This window comes from Fulmarus glacialis, unplaced genomic scaffold, assembly GCF_000690835.1.
Source record: "Fulmarus glacialis isolate BGI_N327 unplaced genomic scaffold, ASM69083v1 scaffold38495, whole genome shotgun sequence".
NCBI lineage: Eukaryota > Metazoa > Chordata > Aves > Procellariiformes > Procellariidae > Fulmarus > Fulmarus glacialis.
This window is the reverse complement of record NW_009213045.1, coordinates 54,475-72,919: the sequence shown is the minus strand read 5'-3', so window position 1 is coordinate 72,919 and position 18,445 is coordinate 54,475. Positions and strand designations below refer to the sequence as shown.

Sequence of the window (18,445 nt, the reverse complement as noted above, 5' to 3'; positions counted from 1 at the left end):
TCTTCGTAATGGCAAGGGGAGTTCATTAGAAAAACACCAAAATTGTACAACTGGAAATAAAAACAAAGCATAAAATAGCATTTATATAAGATGAGTTTTCAACTGAAATATTAAAAAAAACCCTCCAACACCCTGCTATATTAATATCAGACCAACCTGAAAGGCACTGAGAATTGAACTGTGCAACTCATATCCATACCTGTGAGAATAACAACCACAGTGAGATCCAAGCCTCCAAGGCAGAATACAACTGGAAATAAAAACAAAGCATAAAATAGCATTTATATAAGATGAGTTTTCAACTGAAATATTAAAAAAAACCCTCCAACACCCTGCTATATTAATATCAGACCAACCTGAAAGGCACTGAGAATTGAACTGTGCAACTCATATCCATACCTGTGAGAATAACAACCACAGTGAGATCCAAGCCTCCAAGGCAGAATATGGCACTGTACAGTCCATTAGGCCTTCATGGTAAATACGGACATACGGTAATTTTATATTTTCTTAGGATAAGCTGGAAATGTTAACTAAATATACAAATTACGTAGTATTTCCATGGGAAAAAAAAAAAATCCAATTTACACCATCTAAAGACAAGGAAACAAGGCATAACATACAGGACATTGTTGGCACAAGAAAATGTTATCACATCAAAACACGCTCTTTTAAATTTAATCCAGTGGATATATAAAGGAATGGTGGTGGCAGAGGCAAAGGGACAGGATGAATACCAAATACTCAGTTTTAAGCATGCTAGTGAGGTCTTTGTTTCAGAAATCTGACAAAAACTGAAGCTACCAAAACCATTTCAGAGGCAACAAAGCACCTATCAAGACAGTCCAACCCATTTCCAGGCCTTCTTCTTGTGGGCTGACACACGCAGACTGAAGGATCTGTCCAGTATCATCTCCGTGCCCGGGGCTGCCTAAAGCTTCCCATTAGCAAACGCTGCCTCCTGGAACTGAGGAACAAATGTTTTGAAATATGCCCTAGTGAAAAAAACAGAAAATGCATGGTTAGGAAGGAGTAAACTTAGAACACAATGCATGCATGTATGTAGCCAGGGTTTTAACAGAGAAGCATTAATGTTTCCATGCTCAGGCTGTTATTAGATCTCATAAATGGGTAGAGTTTTTCTTACAAGATTTTAGCACGCAGCAGGTCCATACACTTCAGCTTTCTAGACCCAGCAGTACTTCTTTCTTCAGTGTCCTCACCACTAACCTCTCAATGTGGTCAACATCAGTAACTTGACACTGTCAGAAGAGCCTGATGAACCGTCTGTATTTCATGCAATGCAAAGCTCCAGAGATAAACTGTTTTATGCACTGGAAAATAAACCTTTGGATGGCTGTAAAAGTGAGAAACACTTAAATGAGCCACAAGTGTGGCTATGCCACTGCCTGCAGAATTTTATAACTGGGACTTTTTGATGCAGTTGATGTTCACCATGTTTCTGGGATAAAAAGGGTTTTTTTTCCCCTATGTTGAAGAAAGCTTCACATATGGTACCAAAGGCCCAAAGACAGACGAGTCAATGGAGCAGGAAAATTGTGAAGAGAAGTCAGAACACATGCAGGAGATAAGCCCTTTATCTGTCTCCTCACAGAAACCTTAATGCAATACAGAGTCACTGTCAATGGCAGTAGTTTATACAAGACGTAGTGAATAAATACTAACACTTTGGATGAACTGTAATTCCTTTTATTAGTCTTCAAAAGTCCGAACATTCTTCTATAAATTAAGATGTGCTTTGTATATTTTGGATCTTAGTCCATCTTTTTTACAAAGAATCGAGTGACTCATAAATCCGTAAAATAAGCTGATCTTAAGTATCCAAAACTGAGTTTGAACTGTACCTTTGAGTTTATTGCACTCAAAATACTCAACCGTGTACTAAACATCTTATGTGTCCCAATGATACCCTTTATTTGCAAGTTATATTAGAAGCTGCTTCATCACTCTGACTACTACTTTCTGCACTGAACTTTCACTTTCTCTACTTTTTTTTAAAGAACATTTTGTTTTCTGCCCATATCACTGGTCTCTATAAATTTCTGTGCAAGGAGAACCTTGTCCTGTTCTCCCCACCAAAAAAAAAAAAAAAATAGAAAAAAGAAATCCAAAGTGAGAATAGGGGCAATTATGTTCATTGAGTTACTGATCTCTCTGCTGGTATACCTCCTGAAGCAAACATACGCTGATCATCTTCACAATCACGATATGTATTTCATAATTCGGGTAGAAGTTTTGGCAATCACTGAACACCAATCACACCTCCTCACATCTAAAAACATTGCAAGATCACAAAAGAGAAGGCTCCCCTCTCTTTGTGAAGTTGTGCCTGGCAAATTAATTAACAGATAGCTGCAGTCAGCTTTTGTACAAAAGCTGTAAACACACAGGAGATGCCGTCCAAAGGTTAACGGGGCAATAGAAAGTAAAAGCATTTCTGGACTGAGGAGCTGAGCCCAGAAATGGAAAAGAAAAGCAGCAAAAACAGCACACACATTTTATAGCATACACAGATTGTGCTGTGTATTTTCAGAACACACTCTGATTTATTGAGTCAAAGTGCAGAACGCAGCCCTTGTAATTATGCCCACAAAAGTAGTTGTTCATCCTGGCACACACGCATACATAAACCAGCTGAGAAGGTATGCCTGTCATCTGATCTTAACAGTTGAATGCCATATCTGTATTTGTGTGTTTATAGCGTACATTTGAAATTGTAGCCTATGTACGTCCTGGACAGCTCTACGTCATTTTGCTAGCTCAAGGAATATCACTTGCACGTTGTCAATGCCAGGATCTATCATCCTTTTATTTCTCCTTGCATTATCAGTCCTAAAATTTAATTACATTTCCTCTCCTTGCTTATTTTAAGTAGCTTCTTCCTTCCCCTTTGATAGCTTCTCTGCAGACTCTTCTTCCATGCACATGCTCTTCTTACTGACTTGATAAGTGTTACTTAAAACTTCCCTCTTCCTAAATTGTAAAAATTCTTAATCATTAAATGGGATATAAGCAGAAGTATTTTCCCACATTTTATTTCTTTCCTGAAACACCTCCTTTATAGCATTTCTGTACTTTGCATTAAAACCACACTTACTGCATTATATTTCAATGACTTTTCTGTTAGGTAAATTCCAGAACAAATGCTTCTGATACCACATGCACCCTCCCACACCATCTTTATCTATACCAGCATCCTTTCTTTTCACTGATTCCTGCAGTAGAGCTTGTATCCTTTGCTGCAAAACTAAATCTAACACCTCCCTACATTCTGATCAGATGTACCATTTCAAAGAGGATGTTATTTCACTGGTAGTTCATATGAACCTCTTGGAGATGTTCCATACACTACAAAAATTCCATTAGTACTTCATAATTTGTAAATGTCTACTTTTTTCTTTCCATACTTTAAAGTACATGCTTAAGTTTGCCCTTATCATTTATGGTCTTGTCCAGACTGAAGCAAATGTAGTACCAAATGTTTACCCAGGATATGTTCCTCCATTTCTGCCCCTCTCCCACACACCCTAGGTATCTGAGAGTAAAGAAATTTTGGAAAAAACATTTGGATAATTTTGGTTCATCACACACACACACAAAAAATAAATTACCCCCACCCCAAAGCAAAACAAAAAAGACCCTGCAAAGAGGTCCAAAAGCACAATATACTTGATAGGACTGTATCAGCTACAGCACATTTAACGACTGAAGAGGAAAGATGGGGAAGTAGGAGAAGAGAGGTTAAACTGCTTCACTATTAACGAACTCATATAGGGAGGGAATGGCAAGTGTCAGTATATAAAAGTAACGACTTATTTTCAGTGTATATGAAGGAATAGAACAGGGAGCAAAAACATTTCTCATTATTAGAGCTTATTGGAATTTCTTTTCTTTAAAATCACATGACTTTTCAGTGGAAAATTACTTTTTTGCCCAGTTGCATGCATTTCTGTGGAAATGCTACTGAATTTTCATCAGGAAAAGAAGGAAAAGAATTAAGTACTTTGGTTTGGGTTGACCTGAGAAGAGATGTTCTGGTTTGTAGAACTGAGAGTAAACAATCGGTTTGATATTAACCTGCTTCTTGCGGTCCAACATCTCAGAGATGATGTATCTAGTCACACAGACAAGGCCCTGGTGCATCACAGGAGTTGTAAGTATAAACATAACAGCAGAAGTAGTCGCTTCAAAGGACCCAGTCCATGAAGAATGATGGGATAAATCATTAAAATTTCTGCTTCCAGGAGGCATTGTGCTACTGCTAGCAGATGCATTATAGTGTCACATCAACTGCATTTTTTTTTCACGTTCCAAGCAAAATTTTTTTCGGAACTTCCTCTTTTCATCTGAAGTTTGGGACAAAACCATATGTTAACATACTTGAATTTCCTGTGAAACAGAAATTCTGACATTTTTTCTCCCCTGTAGAGATTACCAGTAAGGAGGAACAGAACAAGCACTAATTACTGGCTGAGTGAATAAGTTTCATCTATCAACCAACTGGCATTGAGGTCCAAGTGTATATGTTTCCACACAAATAGGACCATGACATGGTCATATTATGTCACAATGGATTACACAAAATAACTTTAAAAGAAATATAAAATTTTCTGAAGGACAATACTCTGCTACAGACTGGATGGTACGGGCCTCTTTCACATAGCATACTCTTCCTTCTAGAAAGGTTTTAAATTGATAGAAACACTCATACTCCAGCATCCTGAACATACAGGCACAGAGAAACTGTGAATGTAAACATGAACTTTGGAAAAAGATTAATTTCTCATACCCTATTCACATAAACCTATTCACACAAATTTACACCCTCCATAACTTTGATCTATGCTACATCACAGGAATTCACAGTAAAAATCTCTCAATTTTTTTGTTACAGACACTTTGCCACATGCTAATTTCAAGTATCTCAGAAGTGTTCTGAAATTATTATTTTTACATCCACTAAATACACTTTTCAGCTCTAGAGAACTGTTATTAAAAAAAAATTCAGTAATTTGGGTATCTGTTGAATTACACTGAAGATGCAGATAGCTAACCTGATCTATGGTTTCTCTAGGCTGTGTCATATGGCAGAAATCAGTTTTTGATCAATGCTTTTTCTCCTTTCTGGGAAACACGGAGTTCCTTCTTTCTCCTGCTTTACTCTACCATGTTCTTGTGTCACGCTGACCTTACACCAAGCTCAGAACTGCATAAAATGCTCCTTCAAGTACAGAGAAACTGGTTTGTACAAAGTCCACAGATATTCTTTACGTGAGTGTTGAGTACAATGGCTCTGCACCCCTCTCGTAATGGTTTAGATCTTAGCTTGAACAGTGTTTAAAGAGTTGCTTTCTTTTCTTGAGCTTAGAGTGGGTGCCAATCTTCATACGCATACAGGCACATGTCTAACTCTTTGTTGAGTGTCTTACTGTGAGAATCTATTGTTTTTTGTCTATTTGTTTTTGTTCCCTCAAATGGTCATTTTTCAAGTTCAAGGTAGCAAGTTATGGGGTTTCTATGGAAATTTTTCTTCAGCACTCCAGAAAACAACACATTTTGTTGTAGTTAACCACTATATACACTCGATATGGTACATTGAATTTCAGGTGCTACGCTCAAGGACATCTGCTGAGAGTAAAGCACTTATCTTTCCTTCACCTTATTATCCAGTGGAAAGAAAGTCTTGCTATTGCAAATGGTAAGTATCTAAAACAAGGTAGAATTGGATCACTCGTTGTTTACGTGTTTTCTAGTGATATAAAACACTGACTGTGGTACAAGGTCTCCAGAAGCCCATACATATCTAAATACTAGAGTGTGGGTTTGCAGTGCTTAAAAAATACTTGACTCGGAATTCACATGCTTTTGTGAAATTTCATTCTAATTGTAATGTTTTTTCCAGTATAACGTAGTGCTGGGTTTTTAAAATGTAGTTGGTAGAAAATCTGCATTGACCATTTGACAATACCTTTTGTCTTGAGATTCCTATGCTGAAAATCTGCAAAGATTTTAAATTATGTAGCTGCGATCTCCCAACAAACAAAACTTCACATATATTTATGGTGAAAGCATTCTAAAACTGTTACTCGCTTGTTTTCTGCTATTGCTTTTGCTTATTTGGTGCTATAGCCAACTACACAATGGTGTTCTAGTTACCACTCATTGTGTAATAAAGTTAGAAGATTTGTCTAGGTGTTTCTATTTCTCTTAAAATCTTCCTGTGGGAAATTTGGAGCAGAACATAGAGATTCAAACTCTGCGCGTAAAAAAGCATACAAAATGCTGTACCAATGAGATATCTGCTTTTTGTGTCTGGGACAAGGATGTTCATCATGGGGTGATGAATCATATTCCTAAGTCATTCACAAAATAGATTCCCCTTAAACTGCTTGGTTCAAAAGTGCCAAGTTCTTCAGCACGCTGGTCTCAAATTCATCCACGCTAGCCCTATTTGCACTCATATATTTTATGTGTTTCGGCTCAAGATGTGGGAGTTTCAAGTGCCTTTTCCATCAAGAGATGATTTGAGGAAAAGGAAGGGGATGAAGTAATCCTGATGGTCCACATCAAGTACAGACTTAGCTGTATAGCAACACGTCTACTACCAGCACAGCATATTCTGCCCTTGCACATTCTTTACTGGCAAATGAAAGCCCTTCAGCCGAAATCTCGATCTTTTCACAAGACACGTGGGCTCTCACCCTGTCAAGCACATGTATTGCGTTCCTTCTCATCAGAAGACAGACTCAGCTTATTGTACTTGGATTTTTCCTACTATTGGCTTTGAAAGCAAGTATTCTTAAATACTACCCATTATTTCAATATTCTAATTCATTCTTGTAAAATGTTTTAGTATCTAATGTGACTATGGTTTAATTCTGAAAATATTAAGAACAACCTTAGTGTATTCAAAATCATAGTAGCTAGTCTATTTGATAAATACATCCCTTTTCTCCTAGTCTAGGCAAGGCATACAGGAAAATGTGGGGTTCTTTTCCTCAGCCTTTTCAAGCTAATATATCTGACTGGGCCAGGCACTCCTGTAGTTGTGGGGATCTCAGAATAGTTCTATGTAACCCTTCCAAGTCTTCTGGAGTAGGGTCTGTAGCTAGGACACCCTTCTCCTCAGCAGTCCTCCATTGTCTGAATTCTCCAGTAAGCTTAACAGTGAGTTTATGTTTGAGTATTTTTTACCCCGGGACTGAGGTAATGACTGAATTGTACCCCTTTCAGCTGTATTAGATACAGCTGAGAATCCCAGGCATTTGCCCTAACTGCGGCTCATTTCTTTCAGAGGAGTTGCAACTCTAGTATTTGCATCATTTTGCATCCTGTATTACTTTCCTTCTGTACTCTAAAGGAACTGCTGCAAGACATCTAAAAGTTTCTTCAAATCCGCAGAATCCTGACAGAAAAAAATCCTGTCCAGAGATGACTGATCTTCATAAATTAGCTAGAATAGCAACGTTCTCCCCTCTTCCAATTAAATTAGCTGAAAACAGGAACTAAAGGCGTAAGTCAGAGTAAAGGACAGCCTGAGGCTTCCTGAGGTCTTTGACCTATTCCTCCCAGACTAGTAGTATTATGCTGACACTTTGCAATAAAATCTTGTTACATAAATTATTTCAACAGCATAGCCATATTAGAATTATAAAAGAGTTTCTCCAGGTTTTATCAACATCACCTGATTATTCACTTTTTGAAGTACAAAGTATTTTTACACAGAGCATACATACATATGTAGCGTGCCTTTGTATTTTTATGTTCCTGTTGCAACTTGTTTTGACACAATGAAAACTTGTTTTGAAAATACTGAACACCTACGACAATCCCTTTTGGGTGCCAGACAAGAGGATTTGTCCTCCCGTGACTACACAGGCACAGCCAGCTGGTTTGCTTCATGGAACCCCTAATAATTCATCTCCTATGTAGAAGATATTTACCGTAACTCTCCAAACTCTCTAGGGTTTGCTGTTTGTAACAGAACAAAATCAAAGATGCCAACCTTTCTTTTTTTTGTATAATTGTTTTCTTTTTAAATTCCATTTGTCAGGAGCTATCTAATTCAACACAATTAGTACTAATTAACAAAAGGAACTTAAATTAATAAATTGCTACATTAATTCCAATAACAGGTATGTATTTAAGTCATATTCCATATGAGTGCTCATTAGGTCCTTAACAGGTGGTTATACCGTCCTCCTACATCTCTACGCCTTGCGTTTAACAAAGGCTGAATGCGAAAGTGTGGAAACCTACTGAAAGCCCATGCTTTTAATAAAAAAAAAAAAAAAAGCTGTTTTCTAGGCCTCATGCCAACGTCCGAGGCATAGTTTTTTCCTTGTAAACTCAGACGCGAGACATTTAAACCTCTTTGCTATTTTTACTATATATAATGCATTAAAAACATATTTCCATTGGGCGAACCACATTGTCTATTTATTCACAGGCACTTCCACAGCATTCCTCACCAGGCTAAAGATACGCAAGCACTCAAGGCAGAGCAGAATAACCCAGTCTCCCGCTGGGGGATAACTATGGGGTAACAGGAGATTAATTCTACGCTAGATGTTTTACGACACCTCTGTTAAGAGAAAATGATTGTTCAAACAAATTATTGTTCTCTCCAGATCTAAGATATTACAACGACTGAAGTGACAGATAGTTCTCAGCACTTGAACTTTTGGTGGCATAGCTGGAGTCAGGCTGCAGCAGGCAGGCCCACAACATGGCCGGGCGCCAAGTGGCAAAGGCTCAGGAGCTCATGAAAATCAGGACTACCATAGCATGCGCTAGGCATTCGGGAGGCAGTAGCATTTCTAAACCACCGTTCGAATCCAAACAACACTACAACTTATCCAAGCACAGCGGCAGAATGATAAAGGTACCTTCCAGGATTTCTTTATCGCTTCAAATATACATAACGATACTTGGCACATGTTCATGTTTCTAAACTAAGCTTCTTGATGGTATGCTCTTTGGGATGTGGTTTATAATTTCCTTACTAGGCAGCTTTATCTATAGCAAATATTTCGCTTTTATGTGAAACACAATGTCTACACAGTTCTCTATTTTATACATCTCCAAAACTGGCGATGCCAAGCAAACATCTGAAGTGTTTATACAACAGCAAGACAATAGTTCTTAAATTACTGCTACTGTAACTGGCCAAACACACAAATGTACAAAGGAGTCAGTGCACAATGCCATTATGCTGCTAGCAATTTTTTTTTCCAGGTGCCAAACAAATTAATCACATAATGTCTCTTCCTCTTCTAATATTTCTACCTCCCTACCTCCTTTTGCTGTGATTTACCTACAAGGAGTTTAGTAAACTTCCTATGCCCACTTCTACTTGCCAGTCTACACAAGGCACTGACTGTGCAGCCAGGCTGATGGACAGGACACTAATCAAGCACCAAGAGAGCTGGAGGTCTGCAGTGGGCAGCTATCAAAATGCAAGTTCTTAAGAAATACTGTTGCCTTTAGCTCAGTTCATAATATTACATGACAGAAGATCGTCTCCAAAATTACAAACAAACCATAACACGTGCTACCAAAACCGTAACAGGAAATAGAAGCAGTAGAACTAGTGAAACTAAGTACATATCTGAAGTTTAAACATTAAAATTCACTCGTGTCCAAAAGCTGTTTTCTGTATTTTACTAACAATGTCTTTTTCCTCCAGAAGTTCTTGTTGGAGTTATTACCATTTCTGATTCAAGTCAAAGAGAAAGGTACAAGAAATGGTTATATTTAGACATATTTTTCAATGGTTTGCTAATTGCAGAAATAACAGGTGGCTTTACCCCATATGAAGCAAACAGAAATAAAAATTAAATTTTCATTTGGTTATACATTTGTGTGTCTGTTCCAAAAAACTATATCAATTGATTTTATAAATAAAGTCAAGAATTCAACATAGCTCTGCTGTAAAAATTAAGACAACTTTGCTGTCCAACTTACCATAAAGCAAAATGAATCTTGACAATCTGTTCAAATCACGAAACAACCATAAATATAACAACCTGACTAAAGGCAAAATATAAAGGAAGGGAGTTCTAGGGAACTGCTGCGGAGCCAGGACTTTAGATCATTATGTAGGCTGGCAATTAACATTTATTTCAAAGCAGCAGCTTAAGTAGGGTCATCACTTTGCAAAAGATGCAGTGATGGTTCTTGGTTCCAAGAATATACATGCTCCCAAATGCATGGACCTTTACTGACAATTACAGATAAAAATTACAGCTACTGGACATAATCAGTGCATATAGGCCAAGGCCAGTAACTATGCAAACAACTTTTTGGAATCATCTGGAAATCAAGATGCTGGGATTTATTCTCTCACAGGTTTCTGATATAGGTATTTTGGAATTTACAAAGGTTATTGCATAGACACAGTGGCTCCAAGTGTCCCAAAGCATACATAGCGAAACAAACCTCTCGTTTTGAAGCAGTTTTATCAATGCCTTCTGCTTGCCAGTTCAAGAGATAAACACTTCACTTCCTTCACCTTCTCCACAATGTACATAAATAGACTTGCTTCAGTCAGATGAAGGCTTGTGGTCTTAGATCATAGCAAACTTTGCTTCTGCTTTCTTAACTTCCATTTTCCCCTCGGGGATTACTCAGTGCCGGGGTAGCGGGTGTCTGCGAAAGGGGCACTGGAATATCTCTGTCACAGCATGGTCACTCCACTTCCTTACCAGTGGATCATGAGAATGATATTCCAAGGCCATCATGGAAAAATTCAATCTTCATACAGTCTTTTTAAATACAGTGCTAATTTGCAGGAAATTTCCAGTCTTATGAGCTACGGTGTAAGAAGCCTGCTCTATTTTTCCTATTTGCTGAAGTGCTATAGCCACATTTTTCCACTCCAGGTAAAGCTTAACTTCTTAAAGAGATACGTTTATTCAAGACACTACTTATTTCCTCCTATCTAGGCTACGTAAGTGCACGCTGAACTCTATTGTTGGAGAGCAATTATTTAGCAAATTATTTGTAGATTTGAAGGAGAGAGTCAATGCCAGACAAGATGCAACTAGGAACCTCTTCTAAGTATAAAAGGCAGGGTGAAAAATGCGATGAAATAAGGAGGGGGGAAAGTAGGGACAATATAAGAAGTAGGAGAAAGCAGAAAAGACTGGGCAAAAACACATTCAGGAGTGAGGCTTGTAAGGAAAGACAAGTGTAGAGATTCAGGAAGAGAGGAGATCACAGAAGTAATAATAGAATTTGAATGATCTTTAAGAGATTATTGAATCCCTAAATTGTACTTCAGAGGCAGAAATGAAGGTTTACACCACAGATGCATCCATAACAAGTCTGACAACCAGCATCCCTGAAAACAAAGTTTGCTTGCAGGTGAAAATACAGATTTCATCATGCCATCCGCTTTGCTCTGCCAGATCACTTATCAACGGGGGCCGAAGGCAACATACCAAAACATAAAAGAAACCTCCCTGGATATTCATTAGGACAAACCAGTCAGAAGAAAAGGGATGAGATGCCAAACATCCATGATTATATAAAACATATGAAAAGTTATTTCTCTTTGCTATTTAAAAGATATATATCTGCTATTAGAAGTAAGAGGAAATTCTTAAAAGGTCAGAGACCTCTCCAAATAGGGAAACAGACAGAAACAAACCTGAACACTTATAGGTAAAAGCAGAGTAATGCAGATCAAAAATGAATTTGAGGAACAAATTAGCTGCGGCCCTCCAAATAAAAACTTGTCAAACAGTACAAAAGCTAGTCAAAAAGTAAAAAAAAACGCTCAGAAGAAATAAAGTCACAAAGAATAAATGAAACAATTTTTGCATCCAAGTTCACCGTGGAGGTGCATAAAGAGCCTGCCATACCAGAATCCTGCTTTGCAAGGGATGTACCGAAAGATCTGACTCATGCAGAAATGTCAGCCAAAAAGGTAACGAACAAATCAACAAAACACACGCAAGCAAATCAGCAGGCTAGATGATATTCACACCCGAGTTCTAGAGAAACTCAAGTGTGAGAAAGTTACACTCTTAAATAGCTTGTAACCTCCTGCTTAAAACAGCTTGGTACCAGAGAAGTGTGATGTCAATTAAAAAAGGTCTGGGAGGATAGAGGGAACTGTGGACCAGTAAATCTCATGTCCGTACCTTACAAATTGGTAGAGACTGTTATAATAAACGATAAATTTATAAAAAGCCCAGAATTAGTGGACTTGAGTAAATATGATATATTGGGTAGGCATCAAACTTAACTTCACAAATCTCTTATTTTCTTAAGGTACCAAAACCATGTGGACAAGAAAGATTCCAGTGACACACACTGCCTGACTTTCCTACAGGCATTTGGGAAGGTTTTTCAAAGGCTTTTAAAAAACTGAATTACCGCAGCAGGAGAAAAGATCCATGAGTAGATAAATAGCAGGTCAAGATAAGAAAAAAGAGATAGGAATGAATGATGAGTACTATTTAGAGTGAAGTCACCTGAGAACTGCACAGAAATGGGTGTTTTGACCTGTGTTGTTCAACATATTCCTACATGATCTGTGAAAGTGAGCAAAAGAAGATGGCAAAGTTTGCTAATGCTAACAATTTAGTCAGGGAAGGAAAAATGAGGCACATTTATTGAGGAACTGCAGATGGTTCTTTCAGCACTGGGAGACTGGGAGATAAAATACCAGGTGAAAAGTCAATATTGACAAACATGGAAGGGAGATATGTGAGGAAAAAGACTTAATTTTACATACACAAAACCCACAAAAACAGATACTAAGGAGATCTTGGTGCTAAAATGTCAGTGTAACCTTCAGTCATACACAGAAAACCAAATCTGATGTTATTAGAACTGGAATAAAGAGTAAACCAGACAATATAAATGCATGGCGAGTGTATCACGAGTAACATGCAGTTCCCTGTCTCAGAAAGAATACGACAGAAATAGTAAATGGATAAAGAAGCAGGACAAGGGTGATCAGAAACATGGAAAGGTTCTGTAGAAGGAAGGAGTGAGCAGAGCAGGAGAAAAGGTGACAGAAGAGACATGATGAGGTTCAGAAAATCGTAAAGGTTATGGAGGGGATCAGTGGATTAATTAGTTGCTGCCTCTTTTCATACAAGAGCTAGGGCGTAACAACTGGAGCTAGCAGTAGGTAGGAATGCAAAAAGCCAACAAAGCTGCTTCTTCACACCACACGTTATCTGTGCAATCCCTTGCCACAGAATTTTGTGATGTTATGATGTGGGTTCAAAAAGCAATCAAACAGAAGGAAAACTAGGTAGGGCTATTGAATAGAAATGTACCAATTCTGGATATAGAAATCCTTGACAATGGTAGAACATGCCAGGAAAATACGCGTACATGCTCTGCTATGCTCTACCACAGGCATCGGCTACTGCCTATTGATAGAGACATGATACTGGGCTAAATGAATGTTTGGTTCGACCTAGTATGACTGTTCTTTGTGTTTAACAAAGCAATTACAAATATTACCCAAAAGAGAAGACCATGGAGCTCAACTACTATTTTTACTTAGCTGTTTCTTATGTAATTGATCAAGCAACAGTATTAATCTGGGCAATTAAACCTCAGCTCCTTCCAAACCCACATATTTCTCTCTACCCTTTTCTCTCAAGCAAAGGAGGACCTTTTTTTGCATCAGTTCCTAACTATAATTCCATCCTCTAATACAGATCTAGCAGCTTTGATAAATGTATAATGGAGTTCTCTAATGAAGCCAAATCAGACAGTTCTATCACAGTACTTCTAGAACAACACCTAAGCGCGGTTATCTAAGAACCACCTACATTAAATTCTAGCCTTTAATTCCTACAACGCAGTTGTCTTCCAGGAAAGTGCTATTATATTCCACTTCTACCAAGCCGACTCCTCCAATTTCTTCTGTGCGTTTGTCTTGTCAATACATGAGAGAATCCTTTTTTGCAGAAAGAATATTTACTATATATTGAAATGCACATATGTACAATTCACACATGTGAATGTCTATATAAAAACACAGAAAAACTAGTTGCCTAACATTTTATTTCTATGCACTTCCTATAGCACCTATACTCCTCATCTTTAAATAGTTGTTTTTCTTTTCCCACAGCCAAAGCTTTAATGAGAAGTGACCAGAAACAAATACCCAGGCCCTTCTGTCTTGGCTGAAATCCACATAATGCATGACAGCACTGAAGATCCCTGGCAGGCACCTGTCAGAAACTAACATACCATAACTTAAGAGTCAGACTTAATTATCCAAGGAGACATTTAAAGAAAAGTACATGAAAAATATGACTCAAGAAGTGCGACTATCATGCATATGCACTGTACTCTGTAGCGTATGCAGAGGAACAAAAAAAAAAAAACCCCAATATCCTGGGAAAATTCTAATTAAAAGCTGTGTCTACTCTGTCTATTATATCTTATAATCAAAATAATTTTGTTATTAAGGTTTGCTGGTAAATCAATTGCAGAACATGTTACGAGGACAAATGCAATCATCAAGTATTTTAACAAAACATAATTTTTTCTATTTGCCTTTCTACTTTTCACATGTAATTCTGATCAGCTGACACTGCCACAGAAAATCAGAGTTTTGATTTAACGGTCTATAAAATCAAATTAACTTCTTTGTAAGCTTCACATGGCTGGGTCGCCACATCTCTTCTCGCTATGGCTGTCACAGCGTATTGGCCCTTTTGTGTTCTGAAAAAGAGCCCACCAGCGGCAACAAAATGTCAGCCTTACTCGATTTCAGGCAAGGAAATCACTTTTGTTCAGTTTCTGACGCAGGACTATTGAAAACTAAAGTTAAAGAAGTGACGCAGCTCAGCACCTCACCCCTTAGTTTGTACCTACCCCGCTGCTCTTCTCTGAAAAGAATCCTCTGAGCCTTGCAAACATTCAAAGACACAAACACATAGGGAAGGATGATGTCCCTACATCTAGTTCTTCTGACCCTACTCTCGTTTTTCTAAATTTCTTCTTAAGTTTAAGGTAACATGCAACAGAGCCAGAGACAGACAGTCAAGAAAAAAGCTTTCTGAGGAGAGTATATGTGAATGCAAGCAAGTTCGTCTTTGGACATCTACTCTTTAAAGATGCCCAACATGCATGAAAATCATGTAATACATGAAAATACAATTTGCTACCTTTACAAATAAGCAGGAAAAATACTGAAATACAAACCGAATAACAACAAATGATTTATTACCTTAATTGCACCTATCAAGGAGAGAAGATTATAAAAAAGGTGCAATGTTTACATGTAAACTTTATAGTGAGATTCAAGGTAGCAGAGGTAGAAAACAAAAGTTTCAAGGAAATAGAGAAACCTGTTACTTTAAAAGAATGCAAAAAGTACTAATAGACATTCTGCCTAAAATGTGAAAGAATTCTGACTTGATAATAAAAAAAAAGGATGAGTTGAAAAACTGGTTGATGTCAATATAAAAAAAAATAACCACTAGGGCACTCAAAATATACCGAATACAACAGCAAGTCTTTGACCTATTACAACTGAGTTTGTCTAAACAGCAACACAAAAATTGTCCCCTTTTTTCAAATATCTTTTTATTAGACCAAAAGATATATTTCCTCTCCTTACTAGGGAACATTAAAGCTTAAAGCAACCATTTCAGCCGAATAGCAACTATTATCTTCACATGATACACATCTCCTAATTTTAAGATATTCAAGGAAAAGGTATTGATGAGGCTGAAAATGCTACGGCCTGGTGCACCAGCCTGACACTTTCTAATCATAGCACGCTTGCGCTGAGCATGAACCGTAGCTGCAGCCGTGCTAGTGATACATACGTAGCTCGCACAAAGTGTGTCTGCATATAATCTTAAGCTGCACTTGACCTTATGGCAGAGCAACAGCCAATATACAGTTGAGAGCACTTGAGCCCTTTTAAGCTTTCACCCTTACAGAGCCCTGAGGGATATGTAAAATTAACACCACATTCAGCAAACACCGGTGAATGGCCAGGGACAACAATGTTATTCAGAAACCAGTTTTATCAGCCACCTTGAAAAAAGCATATGAAGCCTCGGAACAACTTTTTATTGTGATACCAGTTTTCCATTCTCCTGCTATTTTTAATGACAAGTAGGTGGATTTACGTAGGATAAGAGAGTAAACTGAGTCCTGACTTGCTCTCCCTGAAGTATAACCTAAATCTACAGAGCAGCACTGGGTCGGACAGAAATTGGGCCAAGTGCATCTAAGAACTGAACTTAATTTGTATAAACAAACAAGCTTTATTTATAGTATTCCTTCATCAAATCCCAGGCTTAGAGTCTGCATGTTCTTTAAAGACTCCATTTATGTACACTTGAATGCCTATTTAAGCAAAAAACAAAAGAGCTTTCCCATGGAAACCGCACAGAGATGTTTTACTTCACACGTACACCACAAACAAGGCTGCTAACTTCCATAATTTGCTGTATTTTCTTAGGCTTGCTATTGTATTTTAGGATCAAATCTTTTGGAGAAGCTGCTTACACAGGAGGCCACAGACATATAAATAAATGACCTAAGAGAGGCAAAACCTGAGATGTGAACTGAGAGGAAAGAGCATCTCGGCAGCTTGTGAGAAAATTTTATTTTTGGTTTCTCTGTTTCTAGCTGGAGGAACAGGTTAAAATTTTGCGTTTAGTTGAGAAACAAGCAATCTGGAGGCATTTGGAATCACATCATTTAATCAGGACTTGATTTGTCCCTTAGAATTAAATCAAGCCAGAGGGCAATCCCTGGGCTAAGAGAATAGCAAGCTTCAGTTACCAGATGCTATCTCTCAGCAAGGAATCTAAGTCAGTGGGCCTCAAAGGAGCCAGGTGATTTTAAAAACTGCTTAAGAGGACACAGAGAAAGAGAAGCTCCATTTTGTGGACTTTATCAGACAAGCATAAATTGGTCCAATTACTTCAGGAAGAACACGAGCAGTTGTTCTCTGTGAATGAAAAAGAACCTGCTAAACTGATACTCTGATTTGAGAATTTGCCTTTTAGATTTAGGTGATATGTGTCTAAGTATGAATGCATACAATCTACTTCTATATGTATGTATTTTAGGGGAGTAATTTTGCTCTTACTTATAATTACTACTGATTGTCTCAAGGCTACAGCGAAGGGTTAAGTCCTAACTTCAAAAGAGATGCCTACCTCTGCTGGAGGCCACAAAGATAAGCAAGGATACCAAGACTTTCAAGTTTAGCCCCCGAGTTGAAGGAATTGGATGGGCTCACCTGTTTGAAAAAAAAAAAACACCAACAAAAACCAACCCTAGGAGAAGGCTGGGCACAGAATCAAAGTCCCTTTGGCATGAACTTATGACAGTTCTGCCCATGAATATGAAGGCTGTGTTGAGTTGCTAAAAACAGAGGCAAGGCTTGCCAAAATTGAGGATGAGGAAATCTGAGTGATGGTATTTCAAACTTGGTGGTGCTTCTATACCCTACAAAGCAATGCGGTATACATGCTTCACTCAATATATGACTGGACAGCTAATGAACCCAGCTGGTGCAAGAGCAAGCAAAAGCCGTCCTTGATGGTGTCTTAAGCTACAGAGAGGAAGATGATGTAAACTGATCCCTCAAGTGTCTGAGAATAAGGGCAGAGTATTTGGTCAGATACCAGAATGTCAAGTGGGAGATCCTGTGGCCCTAGAACAGTAGGGCCAGAAAGATAAACAGAGCTGTTTCGTCTCAAAGGATGCCAAGCACTTGGGAGACTATTTGGCTACGACGGAAAAAGACTACATATAAGCAAAACCTAATAGACAGCATTTAGAAACACAAACAAGTTGTCTCTGATTTATCCAGGGCTAAATTTACTTCAGCTGAGCAGAATTACATTGTTTCTAGAGGTTAAATCACGTATACTTCTTTTCTGTTTTTATTTGGGATGTTTGACGTGGTGCTTGAACTAATATATTTAATTAGAACACTTTCCTATATATCTACATATAGTCCCATATACTTGGTCCATAACGTGGCTACGGTACAAATAAAGTAGAATGAAAAGTTATTTGGTTGTGTTGAAACACACTAACCTATTCTAAGAAGCCCTAGCAAATATTTTAAACACTGTTTACATAAGGTGCTCAATTGTGTTAAAAATCTTTCTTAAAATATGCTAAGACTATCATAACATCATACTTTTCTTGATACTGATTTATTTATGGTACCTACTCAGGAATCACTAGTTGTTCCTGCAAGCAAAGGGCTTTTAACTAGAGCAGCTTCTCTGTCTCTTTGCAGCTCAATGATAGTTATTTCAGACATTGCAGCATACTTTCTTCCCCCGCTTCTCATCATCTTTCTCTTATTACGTACCTAATTTAAAACTTAAATGCAAAGGCTCAAAACTCTCATAAGAGTGAATAACCTCACAAAAAGTACATGTTACAATAAGTGTACACA

General features: G+C 37.9%; 1 protein-coding gene across 1 annotated transcript in view; it reads right to left on the bottom strand.

Annotated features, from left to right (window-relative positions):
* Nucleotides 1–255: 255 nt before the first annotated feature.
* LOC104077007 (BRCA1-A complex subunit BRE-like) overlaps nucleotides 256–18,445 on the bottom strand; it is a gene marked incomplete at its 5' end in the record, with an annotated part of 40,294 nt that continues 22,104 nt past the window's right edge. The window contains one exon of the mRNA XM_009578067.1: nucleotides 256–995. Coding sequence (XP_009576362.1) covers nucleotides 932–995 — 64 coding nt within the window. The remainder of the gene's footprint in view (nucleotides 996–18,445) is intronic.